The following is a 27,938-nucleotide window of genomic DNA, read 5'->3' on the forward strand; positions in this document are numbered from 1 at the left end:
AAACCATAGAACTCAAAGAGGGTGTACTTTCTTTTTCACATGACTATATTAGCTAATTACACTTCATTATAACAATGTAAATTGATTCGCTAAGTTTGAAGTTGGTGGCTTCCACAATTTGGGTGAAATAAAAAGTTCAGTCCATGATCAGAATGTTCAATATAGTTTGATCCAATATCAGTGACTGCTAAGTGTTTCAGAACTTGTATACGTGAAGGTTACACAGAAAGCAATCTCTCTGTACCTCTATTAGGTGGGTTAAAGAGCACAATCAAGAAAAAAGACTAATTCTTGTTTTCTGTAAGAAATCTAGAAATAAAATTTGAGTGGAAAGATTTTCACTTAAACATTCTCTTCTTCTGTGCAGTAAGCTAATTTGTTATGATTTTCTTTGGCTTAACAGTTATAAATGCAGCTAACATGATGTACAAATGGGAATACAGTTTGATTTTGGCTTCTTGGCTTATTACTATTATGATTGAGCAGAATACAATAATTGGCAAGTAAAAAGAAAAAGTAGTCCCATAAAAGAGAGGGGAGGTGATGACTGAGATAAGCACAATCATAGTTACATTGTAGGTCAACAAGACTGACTCTATGCTATAATGCAAAGTATCAATTCCAATGTAATATTTCCAATGACAATTTTGTGTCCCACAGACATTTTCATAGAAAATAAAAATGTTGTTTAGCTGGATGTTGGATATCTTTACCTGCCTATTTAAAAAGGCAAAAGTTAAAGTACGGAGATCATCTTGGGAAACTAATGGAGCGGCATAGATAATTCTAAATAGCTTGCCCAGTGATAAATGTTTATTTTATCATTGGATATATGTCCATAAAAATCTATGGACATACATTGAAAACTTTAAAGCCTGGGAAACCTAAGCATGATATCTATAAACTACTAGTGGGTAGTGTGATTTAGCATATTCGAGAAACAAAGAATTGAACAGTATATACATACATATATATACACATATAAAAAACATCAACTACTAGATGAAGCCTATTTTTTTATTTCAAGTGTTAATGGTAAAAAAAAGTTCAGCACAGCTGTTTTATTTAAAAACGTGAAACTACGTTACTCTTCTAGTTCAGCAAGTAAACACATGAACCCAATGTCCTTTAATGACATAATAGTTGAGATTTGTAAAGTACATCTTATGAAGACCCGTAAAATTAAAGAACTAGCTTAACTTTAGTGATTACAAGAATTCAGTATTCACAGCTTTAGTTTCTTTTTTCTTCCTCTTCCATCAGGAGTACCATCCAATTTACGCTTCTGTGTCTGAATCAGAAAAGAGAAAAATTGAGTCTCAGATCTGAGAATTTTGTTCATCACGATTTAAATTACTATAAAGCTATAGTGAGGTTAAAAACATTTTATAATTAGTTTTTCATTATATAGCCAAATTATTATTTTTTAAAAATCATAATAATATGGGAAAAGGAGTTTAGAAATAAATATTGCAAAGACTATCTTAAAATCCTGCTCAATTCTACACCATTTAGCATGAAGTAATATAAAAATGTGATTAATCCTACAAATCTAGACTTAATGTGTGCTGTTTAAAAAACTAGATTAAGAAATATTATAACTAATATGGATTCATAATCTTTTCCCATACATATTATCATTTATATCATTTTCTTTCATCTGAATCTTCAGAGTTAAATTACACTAACCAAAGATGGTTTAGGTCCACGTTTCTTCTTTTCTGCCTTCTCTTTTTCTTCTAATTCCATATTTTCTCTTTCAATCAAAGTGATTAAGGTATTACATCTTCTTTGTAATTCCTGAATCAAGGGCAAACAAGAGATTCAATGGTATAAAGAATTTTACACAATTACATTAGGTTATTTCTATTCCTCTCCACTGTATAGATGCTTCCACATGTAAGACAAAACTTTGGAAAACTCTGTAGAATAACCCTTCCAGCCTTTCAAAATAGCCATGTTAAAAGGCTACTTGTCAACAATTTACATCTACTATGTATCTGGAACTACAGCTCCATTTCTTGGGAATCATTATATTCAGCAATGAGATTTTATGGTGATGTAGCACTAAACAACACCTGGAAGGTTAGTGATTATCTACCACCGTTCCAAGAACCCTGTAATACTGAGCTATGGAAATGAGCTCCCAAAGAAAAAGAAAATGAATGAACCATTTCTGAAGAATAACTACAAAGTTCCGATATTTATGCTAGAAGAAGTACAACATATGGAAGGAACTTCTTTTGATGGGATGGAAATGAGGCAGAGAATAAAAGCAGAAAAGATGTATAGTCAATAGTCATTATACTACTTCAATAAAAGTGAGTGTCCCTTTTGGGTTACAATTACATGAAGCATAAAATCTCCACTATGTATGTCCCTAGTTAGGAATAAAGAGCTTGGTTGTTTGCTTGCAGGCATTTCATAACCCAACTAGATTATGTAGACAGTAAACACAAGGTCAATCAAAATGGACTCAAATGTCTATATACCAATGCACAGAGTATGAGGAATAAACAGGGAGAATTAGAAATTCAAGTAAAAGAGGGCAGATATGATATTATTGCCATTACAGAAACTTGGTGGGATGAAACTGACAAATGGAACATACAGCTAGAAGGATTTAAATTATTTAAAAGAAATAGACCAAATAAAAGAGGAGGTGGAGTTGCACTATATATAAGAAATAACTATGTCTCTACAGAAATAGAGCACAACAATAATGAGAACTATCTTGAATGCATTTGGGTCAATATTAAAGGTTGTGGGGGAAATGACATTGCCATAGGTCTATACTACAGGCCACCCAACCAAGCAGAGGAAGAAGATGAACTTTTTGCTAGTCAGCTAACTAAGGTATGTAGGAAGCACACCACAATAGTAATGGGAGATTTTAACTACCCTGACATCAACTGGGAAACAAACTCTGCACCAAGTGGAAGATCCAACAGGTTCCTAACAAACCTAGCAGACAACTTTGTTTTCCAAAAAGTAGAGAAGGAAACAAGGGGATCAGCCATACTGGACTTAATTCTCACTAACAGAGAGGAAATGATAGAAGGTGTTGAAGCCATAGGAACCCTGGGGGCAAGTGACCATGCAATATTGGAATTCAACATTATCCAAACACAAGTAGTAGAACAAAGTCAAACTAGAGTCTTGGACTTTAAGAAAGCTAATTTCAATAAACTTAGAGAGAGCTTGGGAAAAATTCCATGGATGAGAATCCTCGAGGGGAAAACAACTCAAGAAGCTTGGGAAATTTTGAAAAATGAGATTAGAAAAGCCCAGTCTAACACAATACCAATGAAGAAGAAAAACAACAGCTCCCAAAAGAAACCAGCATGGCTGCATAAACAACTATCTGACAAACTGAAAGACAAAAAAAGTAAGTATAAAAAGTGGAAGGAGGGGGACATAACTAAGGCAGAATATCAGCAAATAGCCCGAGCCTGTAAAGATGAAGTGAGGAAAGCTAAGGCTCACAATGAAGAAAGGCTTGCCACAAAAGTAAAAATTAACAAAAAAAGCTTCTTCCAACATGTTAAAAACAAGAAAAAAGTTAAGGAAACAATTGGTCCATTGCTAGGAGAAAGTGGCAAGAAGGTGACAAGCAACAGGGAGAAAGCAGAACTATTTAACTCATGTTTTGCATCTGTCTTTACACAAAGGGATAAAACAGTCCAACCTATCAAAAGCAGCACCACAAAATTAGGAACACAAATTGAAATAGGGAAGAAAATGGTAAGTGAGCACCTGTCTACCCTAGATGAGTTCAAATCACCAGGACCGGATGGATTACACCCCAGAGTTCTGAAGGAACTAGCAGACGAGATCTCAGAACCACTGAATTATATCTTTCAGAGATCCTGGAACACCGGGGAACTACCAGAGGACTGGAAAAGAGCTGATGTGGTTCCCATCTTCAAAAAAGGGAAAAAATTAGATCCAGGAAACTACAGACCTATCAGCCTAACCTCAATACCAGGAAAGATTCTGGAAAAAATAATCAAGCAACGAATTTGCGAACACCTAGAAGCAAACAAAGTAATAGCCAAAAGCCAACATGGATTTGTCAAAAACAGATCATGCCAGACTAATCTTATTGCATTCTTTGATAATGTGACAAAATTAGTGGACCAGAGGAATGCCGTTGATATAGTTTACTTGGACTTCAGTAAGGCTTTTGATAAGGTAGACCATAACCTACTACTAGATAAAGTAGAAGAATGTGGGTTAGACAGCATCACCACCAGATGGATTGGTAACTGGCTGACCAACCGCACTCAACGTGTAGTTCTCAATGGAACTGCATCTACATGGAGGGAAGTATGCAGTGGAGTACCCCAAGGCTCTGTTTTAGGCCCAGTACTCTTCAACATCTTCATCAATGATTTGGATGAGGGAATAAATGGGGAACTCATCAAATTTGCAGATGATACCAAGCTGGCAGGAATAGCCAACACTCCAGAAGATAGGCTTAAGATACAGAAGGATCTTGACAAACTTGAACATTGGGCACTATCTAATAAAATGAAATTCAATGGTGAAAAGAGTAAGGTTCTACATTTAGGCAACAAAAACGGAATGCACAGGTACAGTATAGGTGATACCTTACTCAGTAGTAGTAACTGTGAAAGGGATCTTGGAGTCCTAGTGGACAACCATTTAAATATGAGCCAGCAGTGTGCAGCAGCTGCCAAAAAAGCCAACACAGTTCTAGGCTGCATCAACAGAGGGATAGAATCAAGATCACGTGAAGTGTTAATACCACTTTATAATGCCTTGGTAAGGCCACACTTGGAATACTGCATTCAGTTCTGGTCGCCACGATGTAAAAAAGATGTGGAGACTCTAGAAAGAGTGCAGAGAAGAGCAACAAAGATGATTAGGGGACTGGAGACTAAAACATATGAAGAACGGTTGCAGGAACTGGGTATGTTTAGCTTAAGAGAAAGAAGGACTAGGGGAGACATGATAGCATTATTCCAATATCTCAGAGGTTGCCACAAAGAAGAGGGAGTCAAACTATTCTCCAAAGCACCTGAGGGTAGGACAAGAAGCAATGGGTGGAAACTAATCAAGGAGAGAAGCAACTTAGAACTGAGGAGAAATTTCCTGACAGTGAGAACAATTAATCAGTGGAACAGCTTGCCTCCAGAAGTTGTGAATGCCCCAACACTGGAAGTCTTTAAGAAGATGTTGGATAGCTATTTGTCTGAAACGGTATAGGGTTTCCTGCCTAGGCAGGGGGTTGGACTAGAAGACCTCCAAGGTCCCTTCCAACTCTACTATTGTATTTGTATTTGTATTTGTATTTAGATAACATCATCATCATTTGCACCGAGCAGCACATTCTGTTCAATATGCCTGCTTATTCTCTTGTAATGCCTCCCTCTCTAATAAATGAAAATACAAAAATTAATTCACTTCTTGCTAAACTGTGCTAACCAGTGCCGAACTGAGCAAACCAAAGTGAGGGGCAATGGAAAAAGCATAGACATGGCCATGTGATTTCCCACTTACTGACTGCTTTGTGTAACAACAGAGCTACCAATCCCAATTGTGGTTGGTAAATATGGCCTACTTTAAAAAATGTTTTATTACACAATTACAATGCTGTTCCAAACGTACAATTGGATGGACACATTTAGGCACTGGTCAAATTTTATGTTTAGGTGGAAGCTGGTAGGACCTGCACCTCATACAACATTAAGCATGACCTATTTCTGCAAAGGTGAATGAATATTTAATAATATTTTTAATGTTTATAGATTTAAAGTAAGGAAATGAAAAAAAAACCTGTACAGTCACATGAAAAAGAAATCAAATCATATTTGGGTTTTATGTATCAGGAAATAGTAAAAATCATCTGGTCCATAGTAGTTCTTTAAAAAAAAGGTAAGTACAACCTCAGATGAACAATACGTAATATATTACTCCATATCCTCATCATCATATATAAAACATGGAACTCCAAGAGAATGTACCTTCTTTTTCATATGAGCATATGAACATTTCCTGCATCCAATTAAAAAGTTAAGAAACCCCTCCCCCAAATACTATAAAATAAAAAATAACATACATACAATGCTTATCCATAAGGGAATTAAATCATATTAATTAAAACAAATACTCAACTATGAGCAAGACGAGAGAACATTGCCATACCCTCCCTCCCATGCCCCTTCATAGGTTATAACCAGCATTATTAATTGTACTAGGAAATGTACAGATAACAAATGGTGTATCCAAAGGAGAGATGCTACTCTGATAAATCAGGTTTCACTTGTTACCTCCAATCTAACATTTTTTCAGTAAGAACATACAGTTCTTGACTTACGATCATTTGTTTAAAAACTGTTTAAAGTTATGACGGCCTTATGATCCATTCTCAAATTTATTACTGGATTCGTTTAACAACCATGTGGCTCACTTAATGACTATGTAATTTATTTAACTACCACAGTGATTTACTTAACAACTGCAGTAAAGCTGGTCATAAAATTTGTTTGATCATATGACTCAATTAACACCACCACATTGTCTGAATTTCTGGGCACAACTGTGGTCATAAATCAAGAAACATCTGTAAGAAACAATGTTTATCTACACATAATAACAGCCTTCTCTATCCACAAATTGGTTTTCTTGCTTTTTGTCTTTTTTAAAAAAACGAACAGAAACTAGTACATACCATTGCAGTTCTAGACTTGAGGAACCAGTCAAATCTGAACTGGGGAGAATTTCGAATGCACTGTCTCAATTCATCATAAACATTTTCTTTGTCAAATCCAAGCTTATGAAGCATACAGATCAAAAACCGATCTTCTTCTTCTGTGTAATTCTTCCCTTTGTTAGTACCATACGATATCCTTAATTGGTGAAAAGGTGCTTTGTATCTGCCAATCTAAGAAAAAGAAGGAAATCAATGTGGCATGATGTAAAAGAATATGTATGTATGTATGTATGTAAACATATAAAGCATCAGCATTCAGTAAACAAAACCAATCTGTTCAATATAATGGGTCCTTTGATTAACTGCCTTAATTATAAACTTACCAGTTCTGTTCGAGATGTATACATTAGAAGTCAGGATGAAATAGGGCAATCTGACATTTAAGTCCCAGTAGGTTTCTTAATTTGTAGGAAAGCAGCCTTCCAAATATTTAGACATTCTTTCAAAATTTGAGCACTGGATTAGGGTTTCAAAAGATCACAAAAACTAATACATCTTAGTCTTTGACTTGTGACTACATTTGAGTCCAGAATTTTGGTCATAAATTGTTGCAGTCTATAAGCAGGTCACCATGTCATCTGAGTTGATTTTACAACCATGTTAATAACTTAACAACTGCAGTGATTCACTTAATCAATGTGGCAAGAAAAGTTGTAATATCAGGAAAACTCATTTAATAAATTTCTTACTTAGCAACAGAAATTCTGGGCTGAATTGTGGTCGTAAGTCCAGGGCTACCTGTATTTCTAGAAGCCCACAATGGAGCCATGGAAAAGTAGAACCTGAAACAAAGAAGTGCTGAGAAATGCTAATGAAAGGTTCCCAATCTCTTAGTTAACCAGAAAATATATCAACCTTACTTTCTGAAATATGGAAAAAATAATCAATAAAGTAACAATAAAACAGATCATGATTATCCCAAAGGTTCTTTTTCAAGAGGCAACTGGACTTCCTGGTTTTTCTTTGAAGATATTTCTCATGCAAGAAGTTTCTTGAATGAGAAGCAAAACGTCTTCGAAGAAAAACCAGAAAGTCCAGTTGCCTCTTGAAAAAGAACATTTGGGACAATAAAATAGGAAAGACAATATTTAAAAAACAATAGTAACATTCCTTATTAATATTTTAACATTTTTCTTCACATGATACAATTTAAAAGGCAATTACCTTAGTGTCAAGTGCTTTTTTAATACTAATTCTCCTCTGAATTCGAGCTTCACCTCGTTCAATTTGCGCCATAATCTTTTCTATGTCCTGAAGCTCATTACATCGTTCCCAGAAAACAGCTGAAGAAAGTAAGTAATCTATTAGTTTTGCCTCACATAGCTTGCAAAGGAAATCCTAGCATTCTTTAAGTTTGGTAAATGGATTTGTAGCCTTTTCATTATGATGGAGATCAACAACCCTTTTTCTGAGGTTTGAGAAGATCTTTTTGATTTACTTCCACAAACTTGTCATAAAGCACAGCCTTTAACTGTGACAAACTGATTTGTGTGTATTTTAAAAGGGCTGGTCCTTCAAGCACTCGTTGTTATCCCACTGCTGGAACATCTAACTCAGGGGTGTCAAACTCACAGCCTGCAGGCCGGATGCATCACATGCTGGCTCCACCCCCGCCCCGGCTTAGCAAAGGGAGGAAAGTGCTGATACGTCACATGACAACGCAAGTTTGACACCCCTGATCTAACTCATCTTACCGCATTAAGAGGTGATTATGCCAGTGCCTCATACTTTCTTTTCCAACAAAGAGAGTTAAAGTTAGCTCAACGTGTTCAGTAAAGAAGATACAAAATGAATATTTTAACTGCTAAAAGGACTTCGATAAAACTTTTATAATATGGTCACAAAGCTGCAGGATTACATATAATTTAAAAGTCTTCACACAAACATTTGTATGTTCCTCAAAAGAAAAGCAGATGGAATATAAAAGAAAAAAAGTACCCATATTTCGGCCTGCTGAACTTGAACAGAATGTGTAAGGGACTGTATGTGCATACTGTGCCTGGTGTTGGGCCCTACTGATTTTGAGATTCAGGATGTCTGAAACAGTGTGCCTTTATCTTCAAGAGCAGTGTGAAATCTCCAGAATCAATAAGACAAGAGCACTCACACAGTTTTTTGAAAATCAATATAGTATCATTTTTTGCAAGTTTTCTACGACTAATGAATATTTTTGGGTCAGTTGGCTAGTTGAATGCCAGCTTTGAAAAACAGCAAAATGAGTTTCTTTTGCACAGATGTGCTCATTATTGTAATCTATATATTCTCTTGATTTCCTTTGTGGATGATCAGTGTGCACTTAAAATGCACAAAAAAGCTCTATGGTACTTGGCTTGCTAAAGCTTAAGTTGTGTACATGCAGTGTTCATGCTCATTCTCCCAGAATAAAGTGAAACTCTTCTGCAGGTTTTTGGCAGCAAGCCAGTGGAAGCTACCAAAAAGAGGGGCAAGAAGAGCAAATTTGCGAGCTAATCTTCAAAAGTTGTTTTAAATGCTTTACTATTCTATTGTTTACTGTGTACATTTTAGTGTTACACTTACTATGGATGTTTTACTGTTTGTAATGTTACACATACTATGGAAATGAGTTGAGTGAAAATGGCAGCATGCATCAGACTATATTAGACTCCATCAAACATGTATCAGACTGGATCGTTAATATTTTTTTCTTATATGATTTAAACATTTTAAATTGTGTTACCAGAATATTCAATGACTTCCTCTGGTGTTTTTCCTTCTACTTCTCGAGCTATATTTTCAATGTCATCACGACCCCATTTTTCATTAGCTTTAATGAACTGATTGAAATCTCTTTTATTCCAGTTTGTAAATCCCTTCAAAAAAAGAAGAATAAAGAAGTTGTTCAATATTATTGTCCTTTAGAAGACAAGGTTCAATTGGGTTGGTGTTGAACTTGAAAAATTACATTATCCAGTTGAGGATAAACTCTGATTCTTCCAAGTATTTTTAAATATGTTCCATAACGACACTAATGGAACTAATGAAGTCTGCAATTCTTGCCTCACTAGGGCATAATCATAAATCCTTTATGACTGAATAACCATCCTCAATTTCATTCAAGTTCATTAATGTTCTGGTCATTCTCATACTGTAAAAGCTACTCCAAAAGTATAAACTTGATTAGAAGAGGTCAATAATACCTTTTTGGGGGGGAAATACCCACAAATACCACCTTTCCCTTTTCTGGATTTCAACTCAGGAAAGGACAATAAAGATTTGTTTATGGCATTTTTATCCAGCAAGTTTTGGCCGAAGCAATTTATGAATGATTGGAATAGATAAATTTGTTGAATTTATTCAACAGTACTGAACAGTATTTAAGAGTAATAAAATTTTTCTCAATACTTGGACTGGAAGATACTAGTTTATGGAACTCTTAAGCCAATATTATTCTGACGAATAAAGCAAAGAAAGGCTCATATAGAAAACAGTTCAGTTAAACAATTCAAAGACATTTTCAAAAGAGGCCAATAGAGAACGTGACTATATTGACTAAGCTTACAAGATGCAGTTATTGACAAAACAATGTCCATCAAATTATGGAGTCATAAGTTGCAGAACAAAACTGTAGTTCAATTTTGTATTCCTTTACAACAAGAACTTTTTTCTACAGCAACTAGTAAGCCTAGAAAAGGAATTAAGGGTAGTTTATAACTTGTATAGCAGTGGAGGAATACCTGAGTAAGTAGTTTTTCTTTTTCATCTAGTTCTTCTTCATTAAGTGGTTCAGCTTCATCAATTTTAATTTGTTCTTCCTTTTGTGTCTGAGCTGCATTTGGCAAGTCAGGATTACGAGGTACCTAAGGAATTTATATTTCTATAAGCAACTAGTTCATATGCTCCAAAAACATTATAGTTTCTTATATAAACCTCTAGTTTTACTCAAAACATATGGCTTTACTGACATATAGTAAAACATACAGAACTTTAATTTTTAAATTGAAAAAGCAAAACATAAATGATTAATACCTTATATCCAATTGTTTTTCTATAATAAAGAATTTCTTTTTCCAACAATTCAAACAAACGTGGTGGAAAGAATTGGAAATCCTGAACATTAGGCTGTTTTGGAGGTCGTGGGGCCTTTAAAAAAAGACACATTAACATAATCACCTAAGTAACAGAAGTCAAGCAGCATTTAATTTCCACATAAAATACAAATTACTTCCATGTTATGCTATTCCTCACCCCCTGAAAGTGTCTCCCCACTGATACATAGGTGTATTTAATTGTTAATTAATTGAGAAAAACTATACAGGAGTGGTTTAATTTCTGCAACCTCCAATTCTGCTTGATTTATTTTCATTGTTTGCCATTATTACAAAACAAACAGAAAAAACAAACAATGTAGTGGTAAACTGAAAGAAAAAGACAGCAAAAAATGATGACAAAATGCAAAGAATATATTCACCAACACATACAAACCCATAAAAATTCTGATAAGCATTTCAATGAACGAATGGAACTGATATATTATATGTTATTCTTTTAAAGGAATTGGAAACTGAATCTATAGGGAAGAAACCTTTTTTCTATTGTATCTTTAAGCATTGTCTCAAGAGACATAGTTGGAAACAACTATGATAAAAGCACAAATAAATCTGGTTTAAATAGTTTACAAATTTCATCAATCAATATGGATAAAAAGGTAAGGTAAATGTTCCCTTACACATATGTGCTAGTCGTTCCTGACTCTAGGGGGCGGTGCTCATCTCCATTTCAAAGCTGAAGAGCCAGCGCTGTCCAAAGACTTCTCCGTGGTCATATAGACAGCATGACAAAACGCCAAAGGCGTACGGAACGTTGTTACCTTCACACCAAAGGGGGTTCCTATTTTTCTACTTGCATTTTTTATGTGCTAGGTTGGCAGAAGCTGGGACAAATAACGGGAGCTCACTCTGTTACACAGCGCTACTGATTCGAACTGCTAAACTGCCGATCTTTCTGATCAACAAGCTGAGGGTCTTAGCCACTGAGCTACTGTGTCCCTGAAGTGTATAAAACATTTTAGGAATAAGTTTACAAGCTTTTTCTAATTATTCTATTTTTAACAAGTTTCAATGACACTCACCTTTGGTGCTTTTGGTTCACTGACACGAAGAGCTTCCCTAAAATAAGCATCAACAGCATAGTTGGCTTTTCTTTCACGTTTAGGTGGCTCGATCCATTCCGTGAATGCCATCTGCAACATAGGGTACTTTTAGAAAATTGTATGGGAGTATCATAAATGGACAGTAAAGTTAACCCACATATTGAAGGTAAATAAATACATTACCTTTTGTTTCTCTCTGTAATCTTCGCCTTCAAAGTTATACACGCTAGACTCAGTGTCCACTGTAAAGTTTCTGAGTGAACTTTCACCCATTTTGGAAAGTTTTTCATTCATTTCCGCAGTCTACATATATAAAGAGATTTTAATTAGTGTTTTGTAACACTCTATCATCAGGTATGGTTTTCTAATAAAATCTGAATTAAGAGAATTAGTATAACTTTTTCTACTAGTTCCTAATATCCACTCACTTTCTTTGCACCTCTTTCCAAAATACCGTCAATGTCTTCATCTGTAATTTCACTCTCTTTTGAAGCAAAGACATGGGTAGCTCCATGTCGAATCATCTGCAACATTTCATCTTTTCCCAATTTATTCAGATTCTGATCTACTAGTCTTCCTGTATATATATAAAAGAGAATGTTCTCAAGAGGCTGATAACTTCACAAACAAGTTTTTAAAACAGGCATAACATGCAATTCTTTGACACTACAACATTTAACTTGTGTTTTGAAGCTAAAAAAAGAATTTATAAAATTATTTCTGTACTGAAAGCTGGACTGTGATTAAAACAATAGTGTAGTAACAAGCACACCTACTTCTCTTGCAATATTTGACACTTTTTTTTAAAGTAGCAACCTTCTATTATTCAAATGTAATTTGTGATTCTATTCCAGGAAAAGGTGAAGCCGATTTTTCATATTAAATAAATACAATTTTACAACATTAAGCACAACGTCTATACTGTGTATACTTTGTCTTCCTCATCCAATGTATAAAAACTGATAATTATTCACCCTGGTGGATAAGACTTGCAACTTCTCTTTTAAAAAGTTTTGTATCCTTGCAATTACTATTTAAAATTAAAATCATAACATCAACTATTCTTAAATCAACATTCTATATATATCTTTATCAAGCGTATCTCTAGACAAAATGTTTTGGGTATATTTTCCCATTACATTACTTAGCAATCATTTTTTATTTTGATGCATTTCTTCTATGTTTGGATATATTTAGCTTATTGATCACATATGGTATTAAAAAACAGTGTAACATTTTTACCTTGTTGAATAACTATGGAATCTAAGCGAAGTTTCATTTCTGCTCTTTCTACTATTCTTTCTTCTACAGTGTTGTCTGTAATAAATCTGAATACTCTAACAGTCTTCGTCTGACCAATTCTATGTGCACGATCCTATGTAGCAAGAAAAAAGGAATATTCAATTCATAAAAATTACATTTTTGTAATATAAACAATGCACAATTTGTGAACAAATATCATTTCACTGGAATAACTTTTAGAAGTCTAAATGTTTGCAACTTAAAAATAGTATGTAATAATTACCAGGGAAAACTTATTTTAATGAAATAGTTTTTATCAAAAATCCAGGCAGACAAGCAAACATATTGCTACATGTTCAATATCCCTGCAAACAAAGTCAGATTCAAACACAAGATTTCATACTAATCAAGCTTACCATAGCCTGAAGGTCTACTTGTGGATTCCAATCAGAATCATATAGAATTACAACATCAGCTGTAGCTAGGTTGATTCCCAAACCACCAGCCCGTGTGCTCAACATAAAGAGAAACTTGGAACTGCCAGGTTCGTTGTATGCATTAATGGAAGCCTACAATAAAAAAAAAATTGGTCAATTCACACTGACTGTAAAGACAAAAAAAATAAACCTCTTGAATCTGCATGCTTACTTGTCTTTCATCATGAGGGGTCTGTCCATCAAGTCTGCAATACTCATAGTTTCGCCACATACAGTAATCTTCTAGTATATCTAACACTCTTGTCATCTGGCTGAAGACTAGGACTCGTGATCCTATTGCATGAAGAAAGAATTTAAAAATTGTTACTCAAATAAATTCTTCTAAATAAAGTTCATGAAGAACTGAAGTTAGTAAGTATACTCATAATGCAACATACGATCTGAATAAACGTAGCTATTAGAAATCCTTGAAAATGTATAATATATAATAAGCAAATGATAGAAGATAATTTATAAGCACAATTACTTTTATAATTTTGTAATTCTACAAAAAATAATAGCATCATTATTTGTATGAAGAGTTAAAGCAATTGGAAAGTTTTCTTGATTTTTATCCAATAATTCTTAGCAATAAGATAGTTACCTTGTTCTTTCAATTTTGGCAACAATTTATCCAAAACTACCATTTTGCCACTATTGGTAACCAAATGCATATCTGTTGTGTAAGGGGGACCAGGCTCTGCTCCATCAAAAAGGTATGGATGATTGCAACATTTTCGTAACTGCATAAGAATGTTCAATAATCTCATTTTATCCAGTTTTCCAGCAGAGTTCAATATATCTATATCCTTCATTAAGATTCTTGTGTACCTGTATTGAAAGACAAAGACAACTGAATCTCTCGGTCCTGCATTAACGTAAGGCAAATAGTAATAATAATAAAAAGCAATCAGCAATGTGGAGAAATTATATTTATTCAAATACTAATTTTAATTACTTACCATTCCCTTTGCATTTTGCTGAGACCAACATATATTTTAACTTCTTTTTTTGGAGGCAAACTTTTCTCTACTTCAGCTTTTATGCGACGTAACAAAAATGGTCGTAGTACCTGTCAAGTATAATAAATAATATCAAAGAGTAAAATAATTGTACTTTATACTACTGGATTAATTTATTTTAAAAGGATCAGCTTTTCAAAATAATTGTGGTTCTAAGGCCTTTATGCATATAACTGAAGAAACCTCAACTATCACATAACATTTCTGGAAAGAAACATAGGCAAAATTAAAAGTCCCAATGACTATGAAACTATTTCTGCTATTTATGGAATTGAAAAATGTTTCAGTATCTGCACCAACAGCATCTCAAGCAAAGTTTAGAGGCATGTTTTATTACTTTCCAGGTAGAATACATAGAGATGCTACACAGAGTAAGAGCTCTGTAGTAAAAATAGACCAAAGTTAGTTCATTTTTTAAAAAAAACTCACCATGTGAAGCCGTTCTACTAATTTTTGATCCCCAAGACAGTTGTTTGTATCGAACCATGAATCAAAATCCTGCATTAAAAACATGCTTTATAATCAAATAATTCACTATCAGCATTTAATATACTACTCCTTGCCCACACATATAATAAATACAAACAAAAGAATTTAACTTTCTTTAAAATTTTAGCTTTCCAAAAATATATTTCAATTTTCTTTCAATTTCTTGCTAAAATAATATAGGAATGCTGCTAACATAACTTGTGTTGGCTGACATACATGTCAACATTTGCTATGAGATAAATGAACATACTCCCACTCTTCTCGCTTTATCTATAATTTCATATGACACACTGATACAGATTAAAGATAACACAATAATCTTTCTTAATGATTTTTAAGATATACTAAAGCTATAATTTGATTTCCACATTATAAAGTAAATATAACTATCAGTGGGTAAAAATTGAAATAGCACTAAAGGTCAGGCTGATTTCCAACCTGCAAAATAGAGACACGGGATTAAACAGCATTATTCTCTGGGCATCATATACTCTATAGGACTGAAGAGTTATGCTTATGAAGATAACAACCATCAATTATAGTTATTTTCTACCTTGCTAGAAATGCTTCTTTTTCAAATGCTTTAACAGTTTTATAAAAAATATTTTATTTTCAATTTTAAATATTTATTTCATGCTGAACAGCTCACAGTGCCACATTATAATTGTTGCTGTTATCTCATTGAATTCAACTACTGTGTTTCCCCGAAATTACAACATGTCCTGATAATAAGGCCATGCTATATTTTTCTGGTGGGCAAAAATATAAGCCCTCCCCCGCAAATAAGCCCCCTGGACAACCCTCACCTCCGGACAGGCAGAGCGCTGCTCACCACCCTAGCGGTATCCTGAAGGTGCCAAGTCACGGGAATTGGGGGGGGGCAAAGGTGATCGGGTTGCTTGGCACCTTTGGGATACCGCTAGGTTGGTGAGCGGCTCTATGCCCAGCTGAAGAGCGGGGTTGCCAGGTGGCTGCTCTCTTGCAAGCGGTCTCCCAAAGAGCTTGGCACAGCCTCATGGGCGAATGGCTGTGTTGCGCTGTCGCAGCAGCGCAACACAGCAGCCATGAAGCGACCACACTCACGAGCAGCCACCCGGCAAACCCCCTTTCCAACCGGGCACATCGCCATTCACTGACCTAGGGGTATCGCCAAGCCGCGTGAGCGCCTGTTCGCTGCCGCCTGGCTCCCGCAACTTGGCGCCTTCGAAATGCCAGTGAATGGCGCTCTGCACAGCTGGTCCGGCAACCCCAAAACAATAAACCCTCCCCTCATAATAAGGCCCAAGCCGTATTTTGTGAGTAAAAGGGGGAAACACGGTAATAAATTCCTACAGAACTGCTGCTGTTGCTTAAAACTATTTATACTTGCCAAGAAATGTTTCTTAATCAAAAGAGGCAAATCTGAACCTAAGTTCCCTTTAATTACAGTTTTCCAAATGATGATCATTTTCCTATTTCTATTAGCAATTGGGATACAATTATTTAGATCAGGATCACTGAGGCTTCATCCACAAACTGCTTACCAATCACCTCATCTACATAAATGTCATATCATCTTTCACTCAGCTATATTTTTTAATTAAGTATCCACTAAACATTACAAATATTTTCATACATTACCTCAGCTGAATTAAAGACATCTGGCAATAAAAAGTTAAGAAGTGCCCACAGTTCGTGCAGGTTGTTCTGTAATGGTGTTCCAGTTAACAATAACCTATTTGTAGTCTTGAATTCCCTCACAATCTCTGACAACTGAAAGGAAAAGGATTACTATAAACATCTGACAGGAAAGGAATCTGCAAAATTTAAATTCTTATCTAAATAGGATATTTAAAATTACCTTAGACTTTTCATTTTTAATCCTGTGGGCTTCATCTATAACTAGGTATCTCCAGTTAAATTTTTTGAATACTGATTTCTCTTTAATGAGCATTTCATATGATGTTACACAGACATCCCATTCTCCTGGCAACAAAACATCTCTCACGAAAGCAGCCTTAATCAGAGAAAATATAGAATTAAACATTTTAAAGAAATAATCATTATTATATCACAGAATCTTTATTTTATGGTTATTATTAAATACATCCACGTGTGACCTTGATAATTTCAAATCTGTTACCACTTGTTCCCAAAAATTAGATATAATATAATCTTAATGTACCAGGGAGATTCAGGGTTTCATACAGAAGTATAAACTCTGGATAATTTGTAACTCTGCTAAAAGCTCATTCAAAAATTCACAAACTGTATTGCATCAACATTCTGACCAGGTTTTCCAACAGGTCATGTCAGGAATAAGGGTGTATTTTAAAAATAATAGATAATCAACAGTCCTAACATTAACTAATTTAGAATTAATAAACATAGCAATACATTTCCCTTAATTCCTGCATAAAGAATTAGAAACAATTAAATTAAGGAACTGTAAAAAAATAACAGCCTTATGTTCTTTATTTTAAAAGTTCAATTGAATAATAATTCCTAACTGGCAGAATGCTGTTGTGTTAACAGAAGATTTCAAACAATGACACTACAACAATCTTAATTTTTGCAATATTTTACTTTGGCATTTAACTATATTTAAATATACTTATTTTAATTATGCTGCAAAGTTATCATTTTCTTTATAAACAGAAGATTTACAGACATTTGAAAAGCAAAAAAGCAATTTGATTGAATTAATGTGGAAACTCAAAACCAATTTAAAAAAGTATAGCATATTTCCTTATTTTGATAAACAGGACTAAATTATAAAAATCTGCCAATTAATAAATCATAAATAAAATTCAAAAAGCCGAGAAAGTAGCCCACCACGGCTCCTGGCAAAAATGCTTTTGCCAAATAGAGATATAATTGATAAGAAACTTGAAAGTATTCCATAACACTTATTGCTTAGGGGAATACAGTAGGACATGGGTAGATGTTTAGTGACGTCCCTGCCAATTGATCATTTGAAGTTACGATGGTGCTGAAATGTAACTTTATGACCATCACAGTACCCTTGCAGCCATTGATTGCCATTCCGGCACTTTTCAAACAGGAGTTTACAACTGTCACAGCATCTAGGATGTGCTCACCAATTGCATGCTTCACAAACTATTTCTGACAACCAGAGTCAATGGAGAAGCCAGCAGGAAATCATTAAGTGATGTCTCACTTAATGGCATCATAAGTCTGTCATTATCCATATGAAATTTCAGTTACAAATCCCTAGTACTTTGCTATGGGCATGTAGGCTAATTGTCACTGAATATGTGTGTGTGTGTGTGTGTGTGTGTGTGTGTGTGTGTGTGTGTGTGTTGTATTTGTGCTGATAAATAAATAAAGGGAGACTAGTATAGATCTATTTCAAGCTATTTTGGGCATACCAGGGGTTGTAACACAAATATATATAGTAGTATATATATAGTAGATATATATGACTAGTAGATATATATATATATATATATATATATATATATGACTAGTAGATATATATATATATATATATATATATATATATATATATATATATATATATATATATATATATATATATATATATATATATCTACTAGTCATATATATATATATATCTATCTATCTACTAGTCATATATATCTACTAGTCATATATATATATATATATATATATATATATATATATATATATATATATATATATATATATATATATATATATATATATATATATATATATATATATATATATATATATATATATATATATATATATATATATATATATGACTAGTAGAAAAACACACTTGACTTCATACTCACTCGCTGGTCTTTATCACCTATCAGACATACTGCTCGAAGAGTTGGCACCCATCTCTTGAACTCATTCATCCAATTATGCAATGTTGATTTGGGAACCAATACCATATGAGGACCTGGAATGTTCCTGTAATGTTTCATGTACCCAAGAAGAGAAATTGTTTGCAATGTCTTTCCAAGACCCTGTTAACAATGTATACACACAAAAAGTTAATTTGTATCAGAGAGCAAGATAAATACATTATGTGTGTGTTTGTGTGGGTGTGCACACTGAATTTTCAAAGGCAGATTTCAGCAACAACTAAATGCAATTTTATACATTTATCAAGCCAGCTGCCTTTTATCCATCTTGGAATTTTACGTGTGTCTATATGTATCAATATATTAAATTTAGAAAATGTATAACTGTGTAAGTATATATATTTGTATCCCATATTATAAATTCTTCCTGAAAGTGCTATTAAGAATTGTTAATTTTCTTAGGATGAGCTGCTATATTATCAGAAAGCCTATTTTCAAATATGACAACCATCTCTAATTAGATCAACATTCAAAACTATACGACTGCTTATCACTAGCATATAATCCTTTATAATAAAAACATTATATATTCAGAATTTTAACTATAAAGGGAAAAAAGACTGCAACCTGCTTGATATATCATTCTCAAAATATAAAACCCAGGACAACTGCAGAACATAAAATAAAACATTCTGCAATTCATATAGAATTTACAGTAATGGCTCCAGAACCACGGCTATCTTAAATAATAATTCTACTCAAGATAGAATACCTTCACAAAAGCCAATCAAATAATTATATAACATTCCTTAGGAAATATATATCTTGTTTTTACAAGTATTTAAAAGCACATTTTCTCCAAATATCTATGTTCAATACCATAAGTCAGAACTAATTACATAAAATGAGAAATATTTTACCTAACTACCACGCAAATAAAAAAAAACAACTTTCAATTTGCTATTAGAATAAGCACTGATTTTTTTAAAAATCTGAACATATATCTGCTAGTACTAGGCTTATAACAATATCAATACCTTTTATATTGGGACAGGACTGACTAGAAAATCTACAATCAGAAAGCCTACATTTTGATATAAAAATATTATGCTCTTATTCTACTTTTAATTAGTTCACTTAATTAATTCACTATGATTTGCATTTCATGCTATTACACAATTTATAAGCAATTTCAACAATTAGCAACAGTTCACAAAAAGGAACTGGGCAAACTTTAATAATTAAAATTAAATGTTATTTTTCACTTTAATTCTAAATAAAATCAGCTTTCAGCATACCATTTCATCTGCTAAAATACCATTGATGCCATTTTCATACAAAGAAATGAGCCAGTTCAATCCTCTGACTTGATAATCACGCAATTTTCCCCATTTCACATCTGCAGTAAGACAGAAGCAAGTAATAATAAATTAAAGTCACCTCTTATTTTCTTCGTAGTAAGTATTCCCAATACCCCAGGAGGAAGAACTAATATTCAGTCCATATTCTTAACAGAATAAAATGCCAAGTGTTATGACATTATGATTAAATTAAATGTATACAAAGCAAATTCATTGGTAATTCAGGATTTTTCTCATGTCTACCAACTAGTTGCAATGTTTGCAAAACAAAATGCTAACCAACATCAGAAACAGGAATAGAGTACAAATGAATAAAAATACTGACTGTTCTACAAAGATTAATCACTAGAAAACTAGACAATGTTGTTTATTTTCTGTTTGCAAAGAAATGTCATACACTTATAAAACAAATTATCATGGCATTTTAATATATCTTGACAACAGGATAAACAAACCCTCTCAAATTATAGCAGTGCTTCTCAAATAGTGGGGCGGGCCCCCCAGGGGGGGCGCGAGGCTCCATAAAGGGGGGCTCAGCTCAAATTATTTTATATATTTTTGTTTTGCAGGTTAAAGTTTTTTTTAATATTGTGTTTCTTTAAATCCTGTGCTCCTTTAAATCTTTTCTGCTACAGTTAATAAAGCTATTCTTTGTTGTAAATTGATCCACATTTCTTTCTTTTTTTATTCTCTTATATGTTAACAAGGATACAGTGTTATGCAGAGGTGTACTTATAACAATTTTATAGACAAATAATACTATTTACAGTCGCGCGGGGGGGCGCGAAATGTTTTCTTCTTCCTAGGGGGGGCATGACAGAAAATAATTGAGAAGCACTGAATTATAGTAAGTTATTAGATACAAAGGGATAGATGTATTTATTAGCAATATTTTTCTTTTGAATCCCACTTGCCTCCCTTCCTTCCCACTAACAGAACAGATAAATTAACTGTTCTCAAACACAAGAAATGATATTCCATTAAAGTGTTCATTATGAAACAGCAAACAATAAATCCCTGAATTTGTGTTATACATGACACACATTCAAAATCAAGGAGGAAAAATAGTTTTGAGCACACATGGGAACATATATTTTAAAATTGCGTAACTTTAAAACCTGAAATCTCTATTACACACATATTTAATTGGGGATGGATTTAGTTTACATGTAACTTCTCTGTAGTAGTTCTAGAAGAGATAAGTTTGATGCTCAATTTAGAGTACAGTTTGGAAATATAATTTGTTGTAGAAAATTTAAAACATGTTCCCATTTTTTACCAACTAAATCATACTGCTTAAAAAATAGGTTTCTTTATATTAAAAGTTGGATATAATGAATTTAAAAAGTAGAACATGATAGCAGAATAAGTATATTTAAAAGTGCATGTAAAATTTTATTCAAAATGACAAAGTGAACATTTTCTAATGTGTTGTAGGAAGACTTCTGTTTGGAAAGGAAGCATATAACATTTCAAAAATATATCAATTTAAGTAGGATAATATTGGCAAATGTGTAAATACTATTATGCTAAATGAGCAAAGAAGTATCAAAATCTTCTAATTTTGGATAGTTCCCAACGGCCACATGTAAACAACAAAAAGTCTTACTTACAGGATGGAGAATCTTCAAATCGAGTGCATACATTAGTAGTCTTGGAATTTTCTGTTAAAAGTTCCTCATCCTCTTCCTGTTCAGTTCTACGATGGCGATAACTAGAAACAATGGAAATGTTAAGAAAATAAAGAGTTCACTATTATAAATTCAAAAATAAGCCAAATTTTTACATTGAATAACTATTACAAGCTGCTTAGCTAAACTCTTATTTGGATGAAAAAATGCACCCATCACAACGTTTCATACTTTCCAATCCAATGCATGTTGAAAAGAGTTTATGTAACAGGATTCATGACTTTGTCCAAGTTATTATTCCCTAAAAATTATTAAATAAATTAAGTAAATTATTGGAAAACATTTGGTTGGGGGAAGAAGTAAAAAAAATAAAAACAAACATTCAATTATCTGAGGTTTGAAGAAAAAAACAACCCATTAAAAAAATTCAAATTGTGAGAGGCAGTTATTCTAGGCCAGGGGTGTCCAAACTTGGGAACTTTAAGACTTGTGGACTTCAACTCCCAGAATTCCCCAGCCAGGCTGGCTGGGGAATTCTGGGAGTTGAAGTCCACAAGTCTTAAAGTTCCCAAGTTTGGACACCCCTGTTCTAGGCCCAAGATGCCAATGACTCATTCTCCATTCTTAAGCTTTTTCCTGCTATTATTAATTACAAGTATACTATGCTCTGTATGGTTCTTCTATTCTATAGGCAAATACTTCATGTATGGTTTTTAGGAAGTATTGGCTATTTTTCTATTTCTGAAGTATCAAATCTCATCACAGCTGGCAACAGGAAGGGCATCGGCCAGTAAACACTCAGCTCCATTCAGTTGCCCAGACTCCACCCCACAAGGGGTTATGAGGTTGTTAGAAGAGGATGAAATCTCATCACAACACATTGCCATGTCAGTTTTCCTTCTTTCAATCATGTAAACCAGAAACTGAACTAAAACCATGTCTGCAATTTCACTCATTCTGAAAATATTCAAAACATTCATATATGAAACTCTATTAGAAAAAAATTGCTGCCAATTCTAATGAAAGGCTGGTTTTTATTCCTCTCCAACTCAAAGCTAGAAAGAGTAAAAAGAGATAATCCTGTATCACATGCTGAGAAAAAGACATTCAGAGACAGGGTCCTGGCAACTCTTTTTAAACTCTTTTTAAAGCTTTCTTAAACATCACTATAGTTCCTATATAAGGAACTCTATATAAGAGTTCCTTATATAGGAACTCTTCCCAGATTGAAGAGTTTCACAGTGAAGAGTCAGGATGGCGCAGTGGTTAGAATGCAGTATTGCAGGCTAATTCTGCTGGCTGCCAGGAGTTCAATCCTGACCAGCTGAAGGTTGACTCAGCCTTCCATTCTTCCGAAATCAGTAAAATGGGGACCCAGATTGTTGGGGGCAATATGTTGACTGTAAACCAATCAGAGAATGCTCCAAAGCACTATGTATTCACATATATGGCCCTATCAATTCTCATCAGAGGTAGATCTCCCCAGACAATTTAAGTACAATCTACACTAATCTACATATTTGTATTCATTCATGATCTATCTTTGTTTCACATTTATTTATTTAGTTGCATGACGCCCTTTGCATATTGCAAATCAAAGGCGCTAAAAATATTTTAAAATGACACATTTTCAGAATAAATATAACTGTTGTTACTCACTCTCCAACAGATAACAGATTTTGTTTTTCATCTTTTTTTATTCTTGGTCGTCCTGGTTTCATTTTTAAGGGTGAAGTTGGAGTCTTCTGAGCAGCAGGTTGAATGAAATGTGCAAACAATTCTGTCTGTTTCAACAAATAGTCAAATCTGTTTGATCGATCGGTTTGCTGCAATAAAGTTATAAAGATTAGCAAGAAAACAAGAAAGTTTATATGAAAAAAAATCAAATTCTAGAATTAGTTTTTAGCATTGGAAAATCAATTATAAAGTGTGGCAAAGGCAGAAAATACCATAATTTAGCATCCAATCTTTGGGGCCGTCAAGGAAGCCTTCTGATTACAATGATACTACTAGAAATTGTGTAGCTGAAGACGGTGGGGAATGTCAACAGACATTGAAGTAAACTTAAGATTATGAATAGGAGGTGGCTTCTTTGAAACAAACACTTCTTTTCTCATTCGTAATAGCCTTCCAAAATAAACCAAAATTACACTGATAAAGCATCAAGATTATTTAATAGAGCAGTCCAAGTTTGAGATGCTTGGCTGCCCAGTGCATGAACCAAACTGTCAATTCCTGAAGTAATCACCTACATTATGATACAAAATACCTACCATTTTTTCTTCATATGTAGGATCTGGTTCTTGATTTTCTTTTTGTTTTCCTGGAGATTCATCACCAACAAGTTCCTAGGGAAAAAATAACATCCCTTACTATTCTTTCACATTTTATAACTTTACAAACATTAAGATTTGTTTTGGAAATCTAAACTATATACAGCAAAAGTATATACCATGTTTCTCCAAAAATAAGACCCAGACTTATTTTCTTTTGGGCCCTGAAATAAGCACTGAGGCTTATTTTCAGGGAGGTCTTCATTTTTTGACATGCAAGAGGCAGCAAGTGCGGGGGCCGACAGGAATGGGAGCATTGCTACCACCAGCTCCATTTTGGCCCAACATCTACTTGTCTGCGGCCACAACAACCTAACCTCTCAGCGCGTCCTGGCCTCCAGCCTCCCTGTCTGCTGGCCTTTCTGTTGCTGGGACAATGGAGCTCGGGTCTTGTCAATGAAGCCACTCTTGGAAGGATGTCACAAAGCTCATTGGGCCAGTGGAGCTGCTCTAGGAAAGAAGGGCAAGACTTGTCAGGCCGATGGAGCCACTCTAGGAAGGACACCACAAGGCTCGCAGCGCCGGTGCAGCTTCTCATGGCAAGCCACTACATGGTGCATGTGCCATTGAGTTTTACACCTGCACCTCGCCTCACCTTGTACAACCAGATGGTGGCAGGGCTTAACTAGGCTTATTTTAGGGTAGGGCTTATATTAGGCACAGGCGTGAAAATCGGGCTAGGGCTTTTTTCAGGGTAGGTCGTATTTTCTGGGGAAAATAGTATTTATGAGTTTATAAACCACATTAGTAAGACATATTCTAGGTGGTACAAAAAGAATGGATGCAGACAATGCAGTAATAACATAAAACATAATAAATATAAATTACAGTAAAGTTACATATTGTGTTTGTGTGTGTTGTATTGTGCTGTGTTGCATTACATTACATTAATACTTTTGCCACTTGGAGTTCTACAGCATCAAGTTCCAAAGACCATCCAGAACAGCCACGTTTTTACAGGTTTTCAGAAAACCAGAAGAATGAGAATTATCCTTGCTTCACAACTAGAGTGAGTGTGTCAGGGAAGGAAGTCCTCACCAAAACACCCATTTTTGAGATGTTACCTTCATTGAATAATGAAACATCTACAAGAAAATAACCAAGCTTAAAGAGTACTAAGGACCTCATTTCAATCCATCAATTTTATGATGGTTGCAGAGTCACTTAACCATGTTACTAACTTAACAACTGCAGTGATTCTCAAAATAACTGAGACAATAAAGGTAATAAAATGTGGAAAATGCACTTAACAAATGTCTCACTTAGCAACATAAATTATGGGCTAAATACAGGACTACCTGTATTTCAAGATGTCCAATACACACAAAAGACCATATTAATTAGGTTATCCATCGCTGCAGAGTCAAAATACTAGAATACTTCTGATTGTGTTTTAAATTTGTAATATGAATTAGCTGTTATTAAAAATGGTGAGGCTCTTTTATGGATATAAATATCCTAGAGCAGAGGTGTCAAACTGGATTTCTTCGAGGGCCAGATCAGCATTGTAGTTCTCCGCGGATGGGTGGGGGGGTTCGTCCGCAACCCTTCCGTCCATTTTCGCCTGCACAGCCTCCTGCAGCACTCTGCCAGATGAAAATGGGCCGCAGGCAGTGGGCATGCCCCGTTTTGGCCATCAGAGGCACTGTGGGGTGGTCATTTAATATTTCTAGGCTAGCCCTGCAAGCCAAATGTAAGCACCCCCACATACTTTTATATGTTATGGAGTAACATATAAAAGTAAGTATTAAATAAGTAAAACATATAAGCTAAAATGTACAAACACAAAAAAACCATTAATGTAAATGTTAATTGTTCTCAGTGAAGAAAGACACTGCCTAACATTGATGTATCTTATTGTGTAACTATAAAAAGACATGCATTCAAACTGTTCAATGTACAGTTTTCAGGTGACACTACAAATATAAATTTGGGAAGTGGGGATTTATGACAGAAACTGGACACAAAACACTGATGCAGCTGCACTTCTGAATACATTGTATAACAACATACAGTATATACTTCAGCAGCACCTAGAAGTAAAATTGCTTGGAATCCACCTACAAATAGGTTGCATTTCCTGGTTTATTTCAGATTAACAGACCAGTAAATACAACCTTTAGCCTTTCCAACACCCCAAGTAATATACTGTAGCAAAATAATAGAAAAGGAAAAAGATCCTATGTTAATTTTCTAAGAACAATTACTTAAAATTTACCCTTGAGGGTTTGTGTATTTTTGTACATTTTAACCTTTATGTTAAACATTTTAACTTTATCTTTAGTTTTTTTCAACAGTAATACAATAAACCAGGTGATGCCCTGGAGAAGTAGAGAAGGGTCCTTTTCTCAGAAATGCACATCCACCAGGAGGAACAGGGTCCAAAGGACTTTCCACAGTCAAGAGCAGGGGTCTCCGGGCCTGGCAACAGCATTTTTTTTTTTGGACGTCTGCACATCCTAATGGTTAAAACAAGGGGAAGCGGCTTCACAGGATTACTGCATCACCCACCGAAAGGGAAGGCCTCTCCACGCCGCTTTGCCAAGGGAGCCTCCAAGCTCTGAGCTAAGGCGACCCGACTGGAGGCTTGCCAGAGCCAGGCTACCACCGTGCCACACGGAAGGTAACTCTCTCGACGCAACGCTGGATGCTTAAGCCGACCATGAGCGTGGGAAGGACGCCTTCGCTACGAGCATCAATGCCGCTTCTTTGGAAGCCCCCTTCCACCTGCAGCCCAGCCAGGACCGCGCCGCCGACCGAGCTTTTGCGGTGGAAGAAAAGCAGGAAAAGCAGGGAGGCGAAGGGATAAGACCCGATGAGGACCCAGATGGTTGGGGGCAAGGGGCTGACGGTGGGAAACAGCTCAGAGGGGGGCTATAAAGCACGGCGTGAAGCGGTATATAAGTCTAACTGCTGTTGTTATTAACGGCTGAGAGAGAAAAAGAAAAGGGAGGGGGAAGCAGCGGAGGCGGCGCGATTAACCCGGAGAAAGGAGCGGCGTCCCCGGGGGGAATCGCTCGCCTCCATCGGGATACCCGCGCCCATCACTCTTGTGCCTTGCCAAGGCGTCCACCGCCGGAGGCGCCGCACGGCTGGGCTTAGAGCGGCTTCAACAGCCGCTCGGCTCTTCCTATTGTCTCCGGCTCCCCGAGAAACTCGGTCGGAGAAACTCAGCGGTTACGAGCGCTTCCCAGATTCGGTCTGAAGAAACGGCCGAGGTTCTCCGCCCCACGTTGCCCGTCGCCCTTCCCCGCCTGAGCCGGCGAGAGGAACCTGCGGGTCGCCCCCACAGCGCCGGTTTGTCCAGCCCCTTACCGTTCCTTCGTCATTGATCCCGGGCGCCCCTTCGGAGGAAGCCGCGGCCCCTCCTGGGTTCTCCATGCCGCTGGGAAGCGAAGCGGCGCCCGAAAGGGAGCTCACGTTCTCGTTCTCCGGTCCCAACGCAGACATCATGAACACCGCCCCGGGGAGATGAAACCGCCGAGGGCGCCGACCTCTCGACTCCCGCTTCGAAACACAAAAGTGAAATGAAGGGAGTTCTCGCCGATTCCCTCCGCGCGCGACTCGGACCGGACTCTTTTCTTTCTCTTCTTCTTTTTCTTCTTCTTCTTTCAGGCCCCTCTCTCTGCTGCCGCCCCGGCTTTCTCAACGCGGTCCCACCAACCAGGAACCGAGCCGGCTCTCGAGTATCGCGAGACTCAGCCTCGCGGGCTGGGTGTGGAAGAAAACACG

At 35.5% G+C, this 27,938-nt stretch overlaps 1 protein-coding gene across 1 annotated transcript; it reads right to left on the minus strand.

The window, feature by feature from the left end:
* Nucleotides 1-1,003: 1,003 nt before the first annotated feature.
* Nucleotides 1,004-27,938, minus strand: SMARCA5 (SNF2 related chromatin remodeling ATPase 5). Its single transcript, XM_081959945.1, has 24 exons — nucleotides 27,522-27,938; nucleotides 24,147-24,221; nucleotides 23,533-23,699; nucleotides 21,856-21,956; nucleotides 20,180-20,280; nucleotides 18,864-19,043; nucleotides 16,919-17,074; nucleotides 16,699-16,830; nucleotides 15,019-15,087; nucleotides 14,530-14,639; nucleotides 14,172-14,398; nucleotides 13,740-13,861; nucleotides 13,508-13,660; nucleotides 13,092-13,224; nucleotides 12,278-12,426; nucleotides 12,033-12,152; nucleotides 11,829-11,939; nucleotides 10,727-10,840; nucleotides 10,435-10,557; nucleotides 9,438-9,570; nucleotides 7,904-8,022; nucleotides 6,698-6,910; nucleotides 1,690-1,800; nucleotides 1,004-1,291 (listed from the first exon to the last, which is right to left on the minus strand). The coding sequence occupies exons 1-24, from the start codon at nucleotides 27,657-27,659 to the stop codon at nucleotides 1,226-1,228; spliced, it is 3,123 nt and encodes a 1,040-aa protein (XP_081816071.1). The 5' UTR covers nucleotides 27,660-27,938; the 3' UTR covers nucleotides 1,004-1,225.

Source organism: Natrix helvetica (genome assembly GCF_964273705.1).
Source record: "Natrix helvetica genome assembly, chromosome: 7".
In the NCBI taxonomy this organism is placed as follows: Eukaryota; Metazoa; Chordata; class Lepidosauria; order Squamata; family Natricidae; genus Natrix; species Natrix helvetica.